Source organism: Miniopterus schreibersii (assembly GCF_964146895.1).
Source record: "Miniopterus schreibersii genome assembly, chromosome: 12".
Classification (NCBI taxonomy): domain Eukaryota; kingdom Metazoa; phylum Chordata; class Mammalia; order Chiroptera; family Miniopteridae; genus Miniopterus; species Miniopterus schreibersii.
Genome location: NC_138112.1, coordinates 69,237,350 through 69,255,804, shown reverse-complemented (window position 1 = coordinate 69,255,804; position 18,455 = coordinate 69,237,350). Strand labels below are relative to the sequence as shown.

Here is an 18,455-nt window from a genome sequence, read left to right as displayed (position 1 = left end):
CCAGCCAGGTTAATTACATGGTGCGTGCAACAGGAAGTGATGAGTGTGATGGAGAAAAGAAGAGGTAGAGCCAGCAAGAGGGGCCAGGAATGCTGGGCGGGCGGGGCAGGTGGGCTCATTCCGTGGGTGCCCTCAGAGCCCAAGCTAGAGGAGGCCAACAGGAAGAGGGAGGAGCCAGTGCGAAGGCCTGGAGGCAGCAGCCCTTGTGACGCAGATAAGGAGGCCAGGGTGGCGAGCAAAGTGGGCAAGGGGGTGGCCAGAGATGATACCAGAGAAGAGGGGGAGGTGCTGTGGGGGCTCCTAGAGCTTGGGGAAAGAACTCTGGTTCCGACTCTGAGCAGGACGGGGCCACTGCAGGGGGTGGAGCAGAAGGGACATGGTCTGACTGAGATGTTAACTGCATCACTCCAGCTGCTGAGTGGAGAACATGCTGGAAGGGGGCGAGGGTGGAGGCAGGGGGGGCCATTCGGGCAGGAGTCCAGGTGGACCAGAGGGTGGCTTTGGGAGGAGCCACAGCAGTGGAGGCGGCTGGGGTTGTGGGGGAGGATTCAGCTCTGTTTTGAAGGTAATATTAATGCAGTAGGAGGGAAAGGGGGAACTCAGGACAGATTTTTATGGGCAGTGGTTCCTGAGCACCCGATCTCTGTGCCCTCGAAAGAAGAGCCCTCTCCTCTTTGTCCCCTCTTGTCCCTCATCCTCCAGGGAGAGGGATTCAGGTCCCTGCCCTGTCAGCTTGGGCTGTAGTTGTCCAAAGAGAAAGGGCAGTCAAAGCCTCATCACTCCAAAGCAGAGGTACGGCACCCTTTACACACAAAATCCCCGGCTCTGCACTGGGAGAGAGGCTCAGGAAGAGGCCATAGGAGGCGGTTGATGACTCAGTGGGGAGCAGTAAACAACTCTGGGAGAAGGCCTGGCTCCAGGCCGGTGACTCACTCCTGGGGTGGTTCCCACCCTGTCAGCTGGGTGGTTTCCCCGGGCTGGGGAAGAGCCGGGCCGTGCCTGCCCCCTGGTGGCCATGCTCCGCCTCCCAGCCTCAGCCTCTGCGGTCTGGCAGGGCTGTGGGGACTAACCGAGTGTGGGCCAGGCTGGGCAGGCAGGGCCTTGCCCCCAGCAGGCTCATTAACCCCGAGCTGACTGCAGCAGCCTGGAGGGGCCCAACCAGGGGCCTTGGCCTGGCTGCCAGTCCTGGTCACATTTCAAAGCCATCGCTGACTGACAGGTCACCGGGGCCCTCATCCCTGCCCCATGAGATTTCACACTGCACACGTCCTCCAGTCAGGCAGGGCCACCCAAGCTGGCTCACTCCCCTCTCCTGATGTCCAAGGTCTGGGCACTGGGCCACCACTCACCTCCACCCAGGGTTAAACATTAGTGGGAGGTTATCAGTCTGGGTCTGGAAGGGAGAGGGTAGGGTTACATTTTCACACACTTTCACTGAGTCTCTGCGGAGCCACCAGTTCCCACCTGGCGGGACAATGCCTGTGGAGGAGTTTGTGGCTGGCTGGATCTCTGGTGAGAACTTTTTCTTCCTTCTATCCCATCACCACCAATGGTGGGTGACTTCCTGGGGAGGGTGGGTGACATAGAGGGAGCTGAGTTCCCTCTATGGTTCCCCCAGGGGGCCCAGAGCCAGCGGTCCCAGGGCCTGCTGGGAGTTGTCTGAGGGAAAAGGACAGGTGGCACAGGTGGCAGGGTGCTGCTGTGTCCCAAGGCCGTGCTTCCTGACACCTGCCGAGAGGGGGAGCCAAGGTGAGTGCTCTCCCTGCTGCACCCACAGCACCTGCATCTGGAGCCCTGTTCTCCAAGTCTGAGCCCCACTCTCAAAGCCTGGCGTGTGGGGCTCAGAGAAAAGCTCACCTTTGACCTCACCTGCTGTCCTGCATTCCCCTTTGGACCTCTGCCCTACGTAGCAATGAACCGATGCCCAGACCCTGAGGCCTGCTGTGCTGTGGGCCAGCTCAGCTTCTGGGTGGCACTTCCCTTAGGAGAAATAGAGGGACATTCTGAACTTGCGACCTCTCCCAAGGCTCCAGGACCAGTCCTTGCTACAGAGGGCAAGGCCAGGAGGTGGGGAGATGGCTGGGGGCTGGACCCTCCTTTCCCAGTGCCAGCGAGACTCCCCTAAGGACCCCGGGCTCTGCACTGCCGGCTGACCGGAGGGAAGAGTGCCCATAGGGCAGGGCCTGGCCTGGACCAAGGCCCCCAACTAGACAGTGGTTGTGAGTTGATGGAAGGAAGGAGAAAAGCTGTCAGGGAGGCAGGAGTGATGGAGACTCTTCCAGAGCCCATGGCTAGAGAAGCCAGCAGGACCCTTAGGTGTGGGTTCCCAGTGAAGACACCCTGTATCTGTGGTTGGCTCCTCCACTATGCAACTGTGTCCTCCAGGCAGGGTTGGGCTCCCTCTGGTTGTCCCCTTGTCCCCATGCTTTCGTAGCCCAGTGTCTCATGTGGATGGGGGCCCACGGGGGCCAGCTGGAGTCTCCTTGGAGGCTGGTAGAAGGCCCTGCCCTGTCCCCTGGCCTCAGTCCCCTTCCTCTCGGCAGATTTGCTTCTTCAGCCTGGCATGAAGGGCCTCACTCATAGCACCTTCTTGTCACCACAGGAGCTCTGGGCTTGGTCCTGGGACACCCCTTTGACACTGTAAAGGTGAGTCTAGGGGAGGCACCCAAAGAATGAAAGATGTCACCTGAACCAAACGTCGGGATACCCCAAGAGCAGGGCCTGGCTGCCAGAGGCTCCTTCCTGCCTCTCCTGCCCCTCAGGAATCCTGCTCAGAGGGGCAGAGCATGGGCTGCGCTGGGCTGGCCAAGCCCGGCCTGCCCACCCGCTCTGTCCTTCCCGTCCAGGTGCGGCTGCAGACCCAGACCACATACCGCGGCATCGTCGACTGCATGGTGAAGACTTACCGCCATGAGTCGGTGCGTGGCCTGCCTCTGTGGGGTTTTGGGGTGGGAGGCATCTGGGCTTCCTCCTCTCCACGCAGGGGCTGGGTGGGAGCTTAGCGCCTCAAGGGTGGTACTGAGGCTGTCCCAGTCTCGCCACCTCCACCTCCGGCTGGTTTCCCGCTAGAGGAGGCCTGGCCAGGACTGGGAGGGCAAAGGGGAGGCCTCCATGCTCCCCCCCACACTCTAGTGGCGTCCTCTCCCTGCAGATCCTGGGCTTCTTCAAGGGGATGAGCTTCCCCATAGCCAGCATAGCTGTGGTCAACTCAGTCCTGTTCGGGGTCTACAGCAACGCCCTGCTGGTGCTCACGGCCACCTCCCACCATGAGCGGCGCCTCCAGCCCCCCAGCTACACACATGTCTTCATAGCTGGCTGCACCGGGGGGTTCCTGCAGGTCAGAGTGGCATGAGGGGGGGTGCACAGGCACGCACGCATGTGCACACACATGGACGCAGTGATGGTCAGTTCAGTCCTTCCCCTCCCAGGCCCATCTGGTGACCCACAGCTGCAGACCATGGCTGTCCCCATCCAAGTGTGAGGAGCTGTGGGAAACGGGCAGGTCCTGCTGCTGGCAACCACCTGGCCTGGCTGAGCTGTGGCCTGGAGGGAGGGCCAGGATCAGAGGGGGCAAAAAGCAAAGAGCTTAGTGTGGGGGTGTGGTGGGGCAGAGGGTGCCGAGAGGACACCATAGAGAAGCAGTGCCTGCCCTCTCAGCCTCTTTGCCCCGGTGGCTGTGCGCCTCACAGGGCCCAGTCCATGGAGCTCGCTGGGAGAGGTCCAGCGTATTAATCATTAAGTAACTCCGATCATTTGGTTTTGGTCTTTGTTCTCATCACTAAGTACCTGCACTTTTGAGGGGTGGGGTGGAAGGAAGAGGGGCCTCCAGGCACTGAGGGGAGCCCCCGCTGAGAGGGGTCTGAGCACAGAGGCAGAGGGCTGTGTGTCAGCTTCTGCCCCACACCCCGCCAGCTTACCCTCTGTTTGGCATCTGCCCTGATGCTCTTGACAGAATTCAAGGGGCAGAGAGCAAGGACAAAGGACAGAGTCAGCTGGCTCACTGCAGTGAATTAATAATTCATGAGACCCCAAAAGGGCCTGGTTTTTCTTCCGCCCCTTCTGATGCAGGACGCATGCCTGCACATTTCCCAAACCCGAGACCTGGCACCCCCCCCCCCCCCCCCAGAAAACAAGGGAGAGGACAGGCCCCAGGCCAAGTAGCCTGACTTAGGCCCGGCCAGGCCAGCTCTTTGGAAAGTGGGACAGATGACAGTACTGGGGACTGTGGGGTCACAATGGGACTGGATCCAGGGACCAACTGGAGCCCAGGTTTGCCGTTGAGCCCATGGCTTCAGCCTTGGAGCAGTAAGCGTGGCCCAGTGTGGAGGTCGGCAGGAAGATGTAGGCAGTGACTGGTTAGCACAGGACAGGACTGACAGCCTCTGCTGGGCACAGAAGTTGCTTTGGGCTGGCTAAGGCTGACCCCATCACACAGTGCCGGTGTGTGATGTCCCCACTGCCCCTGTGCATGGGATGGGAAGGGGAGGGAAATCAGCCTCTACCTGCCACCCTACCTTAGGTCCAGCCATCTCCTCAGCCCCCAGGAGCCTAGGGATCAGGAGCACACCCCCTGGAGAAGCTCTCAGGTTGGCACTGCCAGTGGGCTCCAGAGGGTAACATCAGGGCTCCATCTCATAGGGAGGGCCCTCTTGCAGGGGAGGAAGCCAGCAAACTTGGCCTGCAGCCCTCTAAAGATCACTGCCAGAGCCAACACCAGCCTCCTCTGCCATCAGCCATCTCCAGGACTGAGGGACTGAGCTCTTTTACCTTCCACAAAACAAACAACAAACACACACAGAACACATAAGCCCCCAAATGCTATGCTAACCTCTGCTATGACCTCACCTGAACAGCTGATACTGACCTAGGTGAATCCATTACTCACCCTAGTTCCTGCCCCCAACCTCCCTCCATGTCCTCCCAGCACACAGCCTGGGTCCCGACACCACCCCAAATCTGTGTCCCGTTTGCCTCAGCCAGGTGATAAGAGTTCTGGGACCTGCAGATCTCACCCTGCCAGCCATTCTGTTGGGACATCAGTAGTTGGGGGTTTGTGAGAGGCAGGAAGAGCTGTCCCAGCGCTTGCCCCACTCAGGTGTCCTGCAGGAGGTGGGAGAGGGAGACTCTATGAAGCTGAGACCCCCAACACCAACGAGGTGACCTCCTGAACTCTGGTGTGGGGCGCCAGTGCTTTGCTGTTGCGTGGGCACAGACTGACCCCTGTCTTCAGACCCAGTCACTGCAGACACTGCTCAGTCCCGGGTTTGGAGAGGATTTTCCTAGGCCTAGAAAAACAACCCAGGCTTGTCCCCGAGCTCCAGGCCCGTGCCTGGTAGGTTGGGTGCTGTTGCCTGAAGGGAGGGGCCTGATGCTAAGAGGTGGTCCTGGCCCATCTCCAGCTTCCAGTGTGAGAAGCTGAGAGCTGGCAGCAGGTGCGAGGTTCTGTAGGGAGATGCTGCCCTCTCTGCCTACCGCTTTCCTCTTCTTAACATAAGCTGGCCCTGCTCAGAGCCCCCCAAAGAGCCCCACCCCCGCCAGGGCCTTCACACTTCCTTCCCTACAGGCCTACTGCTTGGCCCCTTTTGACCTCATCAAAGTTCGGCTACAAAACCAGACAGAACCAAGGGCACGGACTGGGGGCCCTCGACCCCGGTACCAGGGGCCTGTGCACTGTGCGGCCTCCATCTTCCAGGAGGAGGGGCCCCGGGGGCTGTTCCGGGGAGCCTGGGCTCTGACACTGAGAGACACCCCCACACTGGGAATCTACTTTGTCACTTATGAATGGCTGTGTCGCCAGGTCACACCAGATGGCCAGAACCCCAGTAAGTGAAGTGGTGAGAGGGTGGGGGGCAGAGAGGAGAGGGGCGGGGAGCTGGTTCATCCTGGAGGATGTGGGAAGACAAGGGCAGGGGAGGGTGTTCCTCGGTCTGACCCTGCCCCGGGCTCCCTCTGCCCCAGGTTCAACCACAGTGCTGGTGGCAGGGGGCTTTGCAGGCATCACCTCCTGGGTGACAGCCACCCCCTTGGACGTGGTCAAGTCCCGGATGCAGATGGCTGGGCTGGAGCAGAGGGAATACCAGGGGCTGCTGGACTGCATGGTGACCAGTGCCCGGCAGGAAGGGCTGGGGGTCTTCTTCCGGGGGCTGACCATCAACAGTGCCCGCGCCTTTCCTGTCAACGCCGTCACCTTCCTCAGCTACGAGTACCTCCTCCACTTGTGGGGATGAGCCTGGCCAGGCACTGCCAGCAGCTCCCCACGTGGGACTGACCGCCACCCACCTGCCCAGACTGGAGGCCAAGTTGAAAGCACGAGGTTGAGATTTCAATGCAAGAGGCTCAACCTCCCTTGTCAAGGCACCTCCCAGCCTGGAAGATTCAGACAGGGATGGGGACAGGGATGGGGAGACAGAGGCGGCAGTGGGGAGCAGGCCCCCCCGCCCGGTCCTAGGCTCTGCCCAGGATCCAAGGCTTCCTCAGCCTCTGGTAGCACTTGCCTTGATTCCTTCGTAAACCAACCTACCAGTGCTGCTGGTGACATCCTGGCCCCGTCCTGTGACTTTTCCCTGCAAGAGCCCTTAGCCTCCGCTCTGCTGCCTGGGTGCTAACTGCCCCCCCCCCCCCCCAATTCCAGGACAGCGTCATCTTCCTCTCACCTCATCTCCTTTCAACTCTCCCCCCACCTGACTCAAGAGTAGCCTTTACATCTCCTGGCCGCCCAGAGTCCTTCAGTGCCTCCTATCACCTCAGGGCAAAGCCCAGCTCCACCCGCTCCTGATGGGGCAGCTCTCCAGGCACTAGCTTTCCTCCCCCTCCGCAGCTTCACAGCCTCGGCAGCCATGCCCCTCAGCACCCCCAGACTGGAGGCTTGGTCCCTCCTGGCCAACACTGGGCATCGCCAAGGGGCGATCCCATCATTCCACTGGCTAGGCCACTCTCAGACCCAGGCTGAGCACTGGCTCCGGGGGCCTTCCTTGGCCCCCTCCCCACTGCCCCGGACTGACTCTGGGTCTGCAGATCCCCGGCTCACCTTAATCACAGCCCTCACCTTTGTCATGGTGGTTGGTTGATTTCTCAGCTTCTCCATTAAGCTGGCAGCTGCTCGAGGTCAGTGGTCACACATCTGATCGTTTCCCGGTCAGTGCCTGTTGAATAAAGTGGCATTGCACTCCCGGCCTCTCCCCTGACTCCAACCACCCACTGGCTTCCCTGTCCCCCCCCCCCCAGAGGTTTGCCTACCCCGGGCTCAGCCCCAGGGGAGTGGTGCCAGCAGTTGGGGGTGTCTTTCTGGCCTGCTCCACTCATGGCACAAGTTTTCTTTAGTTATCTCAAAGTGGGCATTCAAAACTGGCTGAGGGTTCACTTGATTGGAATAAAAAGCCTAGCATAGTTTGTACCCACTGATGTCCTGATCTGGTTTGAGATCAACCTGGGCCCACCTCCTGGTGACCTGAAGGCCTAGATCCCTGCTGTTTCCTGTGTGCTCCCTAGAAAAACCATCACAGCTTCTAATCACTGTTGACAGAGGGACCTGGGCTCAGTCAGTAGGTAACTCATCCCAGGCTACACAGCTTACCTGGATGCCTCTAAGCCCCCAGCTCCAGAGCTCAGTTCAAATTCACCCAGGGAGACCTGCCATCCTCAGCCCTGACATGCTTATCGGAGCTGTCCCTCACTAGATTGTGGGCCACGGACTGCAGGTGGCACCCCAAGTTGCTCTCCCTTCTTTCATCGTCATATTGTGGTTGCAGGGCACGTGGCCGCTGTGCCAGGTTGTGTCCCAACTTCCCTTGCAGCTCCATGGCGCCTGGGCCTGGATCTTGCTAGAGAAACGTGTGGTGCGTGCACATGGCCCATCACTTGCTTACAAGGCAGTTCCTCACCGTTGGCTGAACCAGTGACCCTGGAGGACTGCTGAGGGTGCAGGAGGCACCCCACTGGCCTGGAACCAGGGGCACGGCTGCATCCTGAGTCTCTCTGCTGCAGCTGTTCAGCCTTCACGCTAACTCACACTTAGGAAAGCGCCTGTGAGTTCTGTGGTCGTCGGGTGGTCCCAGTGTGGTCCGTGGAGCAACGCACGGGATCTTCTGGAGCTTGTTAGAAATGAATCCCAGGCCCACCCGGGCCTGACTGAATCAGAATCTCTGAGGCTGGAGCCCAGAAGTCTGTGCTGTTCGACGCTCTCCCGTGACTTTTACACACGTAACGGAGCTCTGGCTGCTCCTAACAGCAGAAAGGTGCTGTCTTTTCAAGTAAGGAAGTTGGGAGTTAAGTGACTTAACTCCCAGTGCTGCAGCCTCCACTCTGCAGACTCAGGAAGCCTGGTCCTGAGATGGGAAAACAGGGTCTGCCTGAGCCAGTCACTGTCCTTTCTGTGCCTCAGTTTCCTCCAAGATCCCTTCCGACTGGTCAGCTTGTGCACCCCAATGGCCGTCCAGCACGGGCACAGTCCCAGAGATTTGGGCCGGATGTGACAGTCATTGGAACACCTCAGGGCAGTGAGTGGCCTGAAGGGAGCCAAGAGTGTGCACATGAAAGAGGAAGTGGCTCTTATAACCCAGACAAGAAGGGAGAGGAGGCCCTGGCCCGCTGGCTCCGTAGGTTAGAGCATCCTCCTGATGCACCAAGGTCGTGGGTTCGATACCTGATCAGGACACATACAAGAGTCAACTAATGAATGTATACATAAGTGGAACAACAAATCTATGTTTCCTTCTCTCTCCTTCCTCTCTCTCTAAAAAACCGATCAATATATTAAAAAATTTTTTTTAAAAAAAGAAGAGACAGATCAGAGTGGTCCTCTGAAGTTTGCCATCTCTCACCACACCACCAGTTAGCAAAAGAAAAAATATGAAAATCCTGTTTGGGTTTTGTTAAAATTAAATCCTTTTGGGTATTAATTTCACCCACAAGCTGCCTTTGTGGCCTGCCTTTGCACTGTCTGGGCACGCTCTTCTGTTTTCCCTCTCTGGTTCTCTCCACAGGCATCTCGGGAGGGGGCTGGCTCCCTGCGCTGAGCTCATTAGGACCAGAGACGGTGGCAGGCCTCGCGCGCCATGCAGGCCCTTCCACTGGCCTGGCAGGAGCTGCGAGCCGTCTGCAGAACGGGGCTGCAGCGGGGGCAGGTTAAGCATGAGCAGTGAGAAAACAACTCACTCTTTCCGAGGCCCCGGGAGGGGACACAACAGTGTTGGAAAGGAGGGTGGGAAGACAGACTCAGGCAGGAAATGGCTGAAGATATTTTTAAAAGCGAGACGTTTTGACGTCAGCAGGATCTCATAATATGCATGATAAATTCCTTTGGGAATAGTAGATATCATTAGAGGTCCTCATTATACTTGAGACTGATTTAGATGGGGTCCCTAGGAACTAGGACATAGTCAATGAACTGCTTTGAGGTTGAAAACAGGGGTGGCGTCTGAGGGTTGCATGTGAAGGGCTTGTAACTTGGGCAAACATGTTACATTGTGTCTCATTGAACTCATGCTGTCAAACATATCTATTTATTTTTATAGCAGTGGTCACAGTAGGAGAAATTACAGGAGACTAATACGTGTATAGTGACACCAAGGCTACATGTGCAGGTAAAGGGGGAAATGATAGTCTGGGGATGATTCCAGCGTAAATCACTATTGCTGGACTCACTAAACAGCTGAGTTTAGTTTTAGTTTTGTTTCATGAAGAGGAGTCACTCTTAATTGGCGTCTCGAGCCTGACCACCGTCCTGAGCTCCAGGCCCACGCTGCCAACTCTGGTCACAGATCCTTGAGCATCCCAAAGTCACCTGCTCCTGCTGCCAGGCTCTGTGGCACAGGTAATCCCTTGGGCCAGACATCTCAAAGAAGCTCTCGCTGTCTTCTCCTCCCACTTTAAAGGTGTCTCCAATTCCTGTTAACCTGCCCCTGAAGCTTCCTAGGACTCACTCCCTCCTTTCCAATCCTAACACAGGCATATCTCAGGGATGCTGTGGGCTTGGTTCCAGACCACTGCACTACAGTGAATATCACAATAAAGCGAGTCACATGAGGTTTTGGTTTCCCAGTGCATATTAAAGTTATGTTTGCATAACTGTAGTCTATCGTGTGCAATAGCATTGTGTCTAAAAAACCAATGCACATACCTTAATTTAAAAATGCCTTATTGCTAAAAAATGCTAACCATCATCTAAGCCTTCAGCAGTTCATAATCTTTTTGCTGGTGGAGGGTTGTACCTTCAATTTGTAAAAAGCGCAACACCTGTGAAGGGCAATAAAGTGAGGTGTGCCTGCACTACAGCCCTGGTTCTGTCCCGAATCTGGACAAATAACTTGACTTTTTAAAATGCAATTCTGATCAAGTTACCCTACTCCTCTTGCCCCCCTTGATGGCTTTCCATTACTCTGAAGAATCAGGGCAAGCTCCTTCCACAGCCTCCAAAGTCCTGGGCATTCACCTTCTCTTGGTTCCTTAAGCATACAAGGTTCCCTCCCACCACAGGACCTTTGCACATGCTGTTCTCGCTGCCTGTGTGCCTCCCACTCATCCTTCAGCTCTCAGTTCAGTATCACTTCCTTAGAAAAACTTTCCTCAGCTCCTCTCTTTAGCTCAGATTCCTTTGGCTTATGATTCACCTGGAAGGCTTGTCAAAATACAGATTTCTAAGTCCCACCTGAGTTTCTGACTCAAGAGGTTTGGGGAGGGTCTGAGAACTTCAGTTTCACTAAGTTCCCAGATGCTGCGGGCCACAATTTGAGAACCATGGGCTTGTGCTTTCATGTCCCCCCTCTTCCATTCTATAATTATATACTTTATTTGTGTGACTTTTTGATTATAATTGTCCCTCCTCTAAACTGTGAGCTCCATGAAGCAGAGACCTGGACTCTTTTTGCTTATCATCAAAACTCTAGTTGGCATACAGAGCTGCTCAATAAACGGTTTTGAACGAGTGAATGAATGAATGAATGAAAGAAAACTGGTTTTCTCGACTGTCAGGTCTGTGCTCTAGACTTTATGTAGAGCCCTCCTATCATCAGGCAACTAGACTCCAGGTCCAATACAACAAACATAATTTAAGAACCATTACTAACTTTGCAAACAGTGAGGGAACTTCCCCTAAACCCCTTCACAACAGTGACTGAGTGTAAACCAGGTTGTCTCCAAAGCTGCCCTTGGGGCAAACGCTAACACCATGACCTTGAAGATTTAAGAACCACACAGAACGGACTACATAGACCTTGAGTCCCAGCTGAACCCAAGTCTCATAAATTAAGTCAAGTTCCCGGAAGGGGGCTACACTTTTAGCAAAAGCGTAGACCAGAAAACCTCCACCCACCAGTAAAGGGAACCTACAAAGAAATATGCCCCTCTCCCTGTGGTGAAAAAATGTTAATAAGATCGGCTCCCTTGTGAACCAGGAACCAACCATATGCCTGTTTACCTTAATGGTACTTTAGGTTTGGGACACCTGCCTCCCAGAAATTAACTTATATGGTGCCAGCGCCCCCTCGTGCCTGGTAGAAGTAACTACAGTTTTTCTAAAGGAGAGCACCCTAAGTTAGGATCTTCCGTTTTCCGGAGATTAGGTGCAACCAATAAAAAAATTCCCACAACAAAAATCACCACACCCACAGGGGAAAAGGCCACCATGAATTAAAGCATCAGTAGGAAAAGCACACAACAGATTTCGCCCCCCAAGCATTTCAGATGTTAGGTTTATCAGATACAGAATGTAAAATAACCATGCATAAAATCTTTACATACATAAAAAGAATTAAAAGAGACAGTATAAAAGCATAATGTATATTTGGGGTGGGGGGTAACCCAAAGAACTGTCACAGCTGAAGACAACTGGAAGGTAGCTGGGAAGAAATTTGAGTGCACTACAGAGATATAACAGGGCAGGGGACCTTGGGCTCTGCATCCAGTCAGTCATCTTCTCAAGACTGATGGTGACAATGCTGTCTAACATATGCATAGTGTTTAAAACAGTGCCTGGCAAGTAGAAAACACTTGATAACTATCAATTTGTTTAATCCTCAGGACTGGCTCGTATTGTCGGTCCCTCGCTCTATCTCCTGGTTTGTGAGCACCTAGGAACAGGGACTGTGTCTTACTCACCTTTGCTGCCCTGGAGCCTTGTATGCCTTGAACACAGAGAGTGTTTGTTATAGGCTTGTGAAGAAACTGAAATAATGTTCATAATTTTTTTGCTGCCCCTTACTTTGCATGTGGCAGTACCTGCAAAATTGCATGGGCCTGCCTGAACCTGATTAAAAAGAACTCTGCTGGGAACCATCCTCTTCGACCCCTCTCGGCCCTGCAGGCCTTATGCCCTATCCAGAAGAAGCTCCACCAACTCGGCAGCTTCCTAACTTGGTTTTCTGGTTTCCACTTTTGCTCGCTACCTCCCTGTGTTTTTCACACAGCAACTAGAACTAGATTTTTAAAAACATAAAACATATCATGTTCCTCCTTTGTCTAAACCTCCCTTTACCCCAAAATAACACTTCCTGTCTCATTGAAAATGAGATTTAAACGCTGTCAGGTGCCCCTGTGCGCCTCCCCGCCCCCCTCTCCACCCCCTCTTCCGCTTGGCCCTCTCTCACTTGCAGCCACAGGGCCGTCTTTCTGTTTCTTAAACCTGTTCCTCTGTTTCTGACCTTAGATATTTCTACCTACCGTTCTCTTTCCAGAGGACTTTTTCTTCAGGAAAATGAGTGTTTCCTTTTTATCTTTCACCACTTGGCCCTGACGTCATTTCCCTGACTCCCCTCTCACAGTCACTCTGTGGCATCACTGTTTCATTCTCACCTGACCCTCATCACTCTCTAAAATGACTGCCCTCACCTGTGTACCTGCATCTTTATCTCCCTCCGCCAGAAAGTAAGGGGTCCTCTCTGTCGTGTTCAACACTAGCTTAGGGTCCTGGAACAGGGCCTGTCCCACAGCAAGGCACTCAGTAAACACTGCTTGAATGAGCCACCAAAGTTGCCTACAGACAGGCAAAGTGTGATATGTAATAACGCAAGAAAGGGAGAGCTTACCTGCGGCTTCTTCTGGGGAGAAGTCAGCAATAAAACGCTGTTACATGGTCCTGCACTAACAAGAATACAACACTGAGAACAGAGAGCTAATCTGTGCCCTCTGTTGGTTTGGTTGGGCCTTTAGAGATTGTATAATTTTGGTTTCAACATTTAGAAAGATATGTCAGAACTTGGATGATTTCAGAAAAAGGACAATTTAAATAAAAACAAGGTAGGAAAAATAGAATCTGTGAGGAAGGGCTCAATGATTTGAGATCTTCGGCTAGAAAAGGAAGGCCAGCAGAACTGTTTAAAAGTGAGCAGTCATTATCCAGCTGCCAGTGAGGTGGCCAGTTAAGACGAGTCACCCTGGAAGTATCACTCAGCCTCAATCCACTTCCTGCGACAGTGCAAGTAGGAGGCAGAAGGAGTCACCACCTCCCCAGTGCTCCATTCCCCAGTGGAACAGCGCCAGGGGAGGGGCAGTTTTGTCTCACTGTCAGGAGCCCCCTGAATAAAAGGTTCCTGCCTCTGTATGGGCTGTGGACAGGGGAAGAGAGAGAGAGAAGGGCTAGGAATGAAAGATTGTGTCAAGGTGGAAGAAGTGGAGAAAGTGTCTCAGCAGAGGCCCCTGGGAAGTACTTGGGCCGCAGCCCCTGTAAGGAGGCGCCTGGGCTATGAATGCAGGTATAGTATAAGCAGGCTGCCCTGGGTGGCCTGAGTCCTGACTGCAATGCCCCCCACAGAACTGCACACACTGGCTTGTGACTGCCTGTGGTCAGCCTGAACACGTGGGATTTTGGCCTGGAGCCGGACTTCTCACCAGACAGAGTCTGCCTGTGTGCAAAGCCCACATCCTTCCCAGGTAAAACCCTCCTCTCTCCATCCCACTCCCACAGCCTGGCTCCGCCTTCGCCATCTCTGGACTAGTCTTTCTGCCTCTAGATCTCACATCTCTGACCCACCCTCCATGCCTCAGTTTTCTAAAACCCCCCAAATGACCTGCCCTTCTCTGACTGAAGCCCTTTGGGTGCCCCACCACCAAGCTTGGTGGGCTAACAGTGCCTGCTCCCAGGGCCTCCTTGTGGCTCTGGCGGGAACGCCTGACTCCGCACCAGCTGCCCCTTGGCCTAGAATATCCTTCCCATTCCTGTCTCTCCTTCAAGCTGCAACTCAACACTCACCTCCTCCAGGAGTCTCCCAGGCTCTACAGGACCACAGCACTTTGCACATAATCACACTCCACTGTCATTGTCTGCAAGGTACTGCCCAGCAGGGACATCATCTTTGCAACCTGGTCACACAGGCCTTGCTGAAGAGATGTGAAATGATCAAATGAATGACAGAAAAAAAAGAGCCAACAACTATTCAAAGTTCTGGCTCCTTTCTGTTTCTCTAGGAAATCCCTGGCCTGCCTCCCTCCTTCCTGCCATCACCTCCACTCCCACAATCTGAGCAAAGTTAGCAGAGCAGCAGAAGGGGCAATACTGGGGATCTGTCTGGTAGCTGATGAGGAGTCCCCATGCCCAGAGGTTCTTCCTGCTGGAATTCTGGAAGGGGATCCCTGTGGTTATCCACAGACAGCTCCAGGCAGCTGCGTGGTGGCATCCCTCGGCAATCAAGTTGAAAATCTGAGTAGAGCCCTAGCCAGGTTGCTCAGTTGCTTGAAGTGCCATCCCTTACACCAAAGGTTTGGGGTTGATCCCCCATCAGGGGGTGTATGGAAGGCAACCGATCAATGTTCCTCTCTCACCTCAATGTTTCTCTCTCTCTCCCTTCCTCTCTCTCTAAAATCAATAAACATATCCTCAGGTAAGGGTTAAAAAAAATCTGAGTTGAAAGTTTCTACCCATCTCCCCTGAAAATTACACCCTGGCCTCTTTTCTTTATAAACTTTATTTTCAGAAGCAGAACAGTTTTCATCACAGAGTTCAAGGCATCAGCCTGTCTGTAAACCCCAAATTCTACTTTCCCAAGTCCCAGCCTCCCTAGAGGTTCAGAGACCACCTCCCCGATCTTCACTCCCCTAGCGGCCCCTGTGGGTCCCTCTTCTCTCGGCTTGGATAACTTATTCAGAGCTTAGACTTGGTCTCCCAATTTGTCTTCCTTCTATACCTTTCACAAAAGCTCCATTTCCACAGGAAAGAGACCAGCCTCCAATCTGCCTTCTGTGAGATGGCGTTTCCATGGGAAACAGGAGAGGAAGGGGCTCTGGAGAGTGGCAGGGGCCCTTCACAGGGGCCCTTCACAGGCAGCAGAGTCGCTCAACTTCCTCCTCACAGGCATAAAATTTTTCAAATAGCTCAGGGGAGGTGCCATTGCACTCAAACCACCTTCTCAGTGTGCCCAGGGCCCGGAGAGCATCAGATTTGGTGGGCAGGGGCTCAACGCCGTCCTCACCAGCTCCTTCCTCGTCTTCAGTACCCATCTCCTCTTTGCACACTCCAGAAATGAGCTCCTCACCTTCCAGGTCCACAAATCGGGAAAACTCCTCGAGGCTCAGCCCACAGGGGACTGGCGGCATCTCAGAGGCTTTGTCCAGGGACAGGGGCATTTTGCAGGGAGCCAGCCCTTCCTGAATGAAGCTGCTTACAATGAACTGGGGAGGCACCTTGGCCCAGGCCACAGCGGCCATGTGCAGAGTGTCCAGCACTGTGATGCCTGCCCCAGCCTCAGCCAGCGACATGCCAGCCCTCTTGCTCTGGACAGCTGCTAGCTTGCCCAACAGACGGTGCCGGTAATGGGCCTTAAAGGCCCAGATCACAGAGCTAGGTAGGGAAGGTGTGGTGCTAGTGGCAGAAAGAGGCAGGAGCCTCACATGGCAGAGTCCAGACAGGCCTGCCAACTTCTCCACCACTTGGGCAGCCAGCAGCAAAGCAACCTGTCGGCCCTGCCTCCCCATGTCCCGGTCAAACTGTGCCAACCACTCTGACCAGGGGATGCCCAGGTCGGGGTGGTAGGAGGCAGGCAGGGCCTCACTGCTGACCCCAAAGAAGCACTTTGGTGCAGCCTGGGGCCCACTGACCAGCACCCGCCGTTTCTCTGTGCCCCTGCTGTTGGCACACAGCAGCACCTGCACTTGATCACCTGTACCCACTCTGCCAGGCACTGCCCGATACAGCAAGGGCACTTCAGCACAGCCAAAAACATCCTCTGGGGAGAAGTCTTTAAGGGAAAGAGGCAGCTGGGTCTGGGACGTGAGGCTTGGAGGAGGTGGCTCAGGGGGGAATGGAGGTGTGAGTGCATGGCGGGCCCCAAAGCCCACATTGTTTCGGCGTTTCCAGCGGACCAGCCAGCCAATGCTGGGTACAAAATCCTGGCCCATGATGTCTGCCAGCTCCTTGGCTTTGTGGAGCAGCATGGGCCCTGTCACATCCCAGGCCTTGCCCCGGGCAATGTGGTACCAGCAGAGCAAAGCCTCATCGATGCCGCTGTACTTGGACTCCCGCTTGCGCTTGCGCTCCCTGTTGGCTGTGCCGCTGCACCAATCTGCCAATAGCTTCTCTTTATTCTTGCAGATGCGTGAGATCTGGGGCTGGGAGACCTGGAAGCGCCGGGCCACCTCCGACTGGGACATCTTGGACTCATCCAGGAGTTCCAGCACCTGGATCTTCTCAGCCAGGGATAGGGCATGAAGCTTCTTCTTGCTGCTCAGCTCCATGGCTTCTCCAGGGCACCTGTGGGGGAGAAAACAGTGAGGGGGTTCAGACGGGTGAGGGCAGGAAGCACAGGAGAGGAACATAGTAAGGAAAAGAGACTCTATGAGGACAGAGAAATCGGCCAGTGTGTGGGAGAGACAAGGGAAAATTGGGTCATCTGGGAAAGGGTGAGGGTACACTGGGTAGGAGGCATGGGGGCTGGGCTGAAAGAGGAAGGGAAAGGACTAGGCTGAGTAAGCAGTGAGCTGGACACTGATCCTGAGGGCCGCCAGGACACAACTGAGGAAGCGGTGGCTCACCGGTCAGGAGAGGGGAGTCTGGGCTGGGGTTTGGCATAATTGGGGGGAAAAGATGAATAGTGCTGAGCGGACAGCTGCAGAGACAACAAAAGAGTTTGGATGGGGAGGACTTGGGGCTGGGGCTGAGCAGGGAAACCTGCCCAGCTGTAGGGATAATCAGGGCTGGGGGAGGAATCCGGGGAAGGGTGGAGGGGGGATGACGACCTGGGCTGGATTTAGATAAAGATCTTGGCAGTGGAGTGATGAACAGAGTTGAGGTGACAGGTGTACAGACGACAAAGAGGGATGGATGGGGCTGAAGAAACAAATCTAATCTGGTGCTGGGTCCCGAGGAGGTAAGGTGGACTGAGGGTCGGTCTGGAGAGTAAATGGGAGCACAGGGCCTAGAGGGCCGGTGCACAGACGACAAAAAGCAAGAGGGGTGAGGAGGCCATGGCAGCTCGAGGGGCGGGTGTCCCTAACAGGGAAGGTGGTGGACTGGGAGGGGTATTAGGACGCGGGCACGAGCGCCCAAGACCTAGGCAGGCCGGGAGCCGGGCTCCTCAACCTGGACGGTCTCTTCCCACCTCGACGCGGCGTCCGTCCCCTGGGCGGACCCGGGAGCTCCCCCTGGGCCTTCCCGCCTCCCGCTCCGCACCCACCTCAGGCGCTCGTCCCGCGGCTCCCACTCTGCCCAGGCCCGGTTCCCGAGTCCGGGTCCGGGCGGCAACGCGAGAGTAGGGGTGGGACGGGCGCCACGGCCCGAGTGCGGAGCTGGCCGACGGGCTTCGCGGACGGCGAGCGCGCGCACAGCAGGACCTCGTGCGCGCCTCCCGCTCCGGCTCTCCCCCGGCTGGGAAGACAGCTGTGCCGCCGCTCGGCTCGCCCCCGCCCCCTGGCCCTGACCAATCAGACTGGCCCTCAGCGGCGACCTGTCCCGCCCCCCGGGCTAAGTCTCATTGGACGTCGCGGAAGGGGCGGTTCGTCGAGCCCCGGGGGGCGGGGCTTCCCGCGCTGTGGGGGACGGGGCGGAGTCAGGACCCGGAGAATCTTCGCGCGGCGCCTCCAGCGTCTCGGGACCTTGCGCTCCGGGCCTGACGAGCCTCGGGGCAGCGTGGGGGCCCGAGAGCAGATTTGGTGTCCCAAGGCCTTCCTCGCCTCAGCTTCCTCATCTGCCAAACAGGGCTGGATCTCCTCACGAAGTGGTTTTCAGAAAAAAGGAAGCAAGCGTTACGCTACACAAAAGCCGTTACCACGGACAGCACTGGCCTAAGTGGCAACCCGGCTACGGAGAAACTACTTGCCTGGGACGAGTAAGGACTAATTTTTACTAGTTTTGGTACCTGTTGGCAGGATTCAATTTCCTAAACCCAAGATGTAATGATCGCTCCCTTCCTTAGTAACCGTCAGTTCTGTCTGGGCCTGTTCCCTGATCCTTCACCGGCTTTCCAGCCTCTTCCTTCCCTCACAGCTCTGACTGGTAGGCTCGGGCCACAGATCTGAATCCCCACCTCTGCCGA

At 55.6% G+C, this 18,455-nt stretch overlaps 2 protein-coding genes across 4 annotated transcripts; one reads left to right on the top strand and one right to left on the bottom strand.

Annotated features, from left to right (window-relative positions):
- Positions 1–1,406: 1,406 nt before the first annotated feature.
- SLC25A45 (solute carrier family 25 member 45) lies at positions 1,407–8,767 on the top strand. Of its 3 annotated transcripts, none has more exons than XM_081154184.1 (6): positions 1,407–1,512; positions 2,603–2,646; positions 2,847–2,918; positions 3,152–3,337; positions 5,564–5,822; positions 5,959–8,767. In XM_081154184.1, the coding sequence occupies exons 1-6, from the start codon at positions 1,476–1,478 to the stop codon at positions 6,225–6,227; spliced, it is 867 nt and encodes a 288-aa protein (XP_081010310.1). In that variant the 5' UTR covers positions 1,407–1,475; the 3' UTR covers positions 6,228–8,767. The 3 variants fall into 3 exon arrangements, with proteins under 3 accessions (XP_081010310.1, XP_081010312.1, XP_081010311.1); XM_081154186.1 differs by lacking the exon at positions 1,407–1,512 and adding an exon at positions 1,683–1,749; XM_081154185.1 differs by lacking the exon at positions 1,407–1,512 and adding an exon at positions 1,975–2,067.
- A 6,125-nt stretch (positions 8,768–14,892) lies between these two features.
- TIGD3 (tigger transposable element derived 3) lies at positions 14,893–17,748 on the bottom strand. Its single transcript, XM_081154261.1, has 2 exons — positions 17,598–17,748; positions 14,893–16,675 (listed from the first exon to the last, which is right to left on the bottom strand). The coding sequence occupies exon 2, from the start codon at positions 16,657–16,659 to the stop codon at positions 15,244–15,246; it is 1,416 nt and encodes a 471-aa protein (XP_081010387.1). The 5' UTR covers positions 16,660–16,675; positions 17,598–17,748; the 3' UTR covers positions 14,893–15,243.
- Positions 17,749–18,455: the final 707 nt, after the last annotated feature.

Coding starts and splice junctions, on each gene's coding strand:
- SLC25A45 (XM_081154184.1), top strand. CDS start 1,476: ATGCCTGTGGAGGAGTTTGTGGCTGGCTGGATCTCTG. Junction 1,513..2,602: donor TGTGGCTGGCTGGATCTCTG/GTGAGAACTTTT, acceptor TTGTCACCACAG/GAGCTCTGGGCTTGGTCCTG. Junction 2,919..3,151: donor AGACTTACCGCCATGAGTCG/GTGCGTGGCCTG, acceptor CTCTCCCTGCAG/ATCCTGGGCTTCTTCAAGGG.
- TIGD3 (XM_081154261.1), bottom strand. CDS start 16,659: ATGGAGCTGAGCAGCAAGAAGAAGCTTCATGCCCTATCCCTGGCTGAG.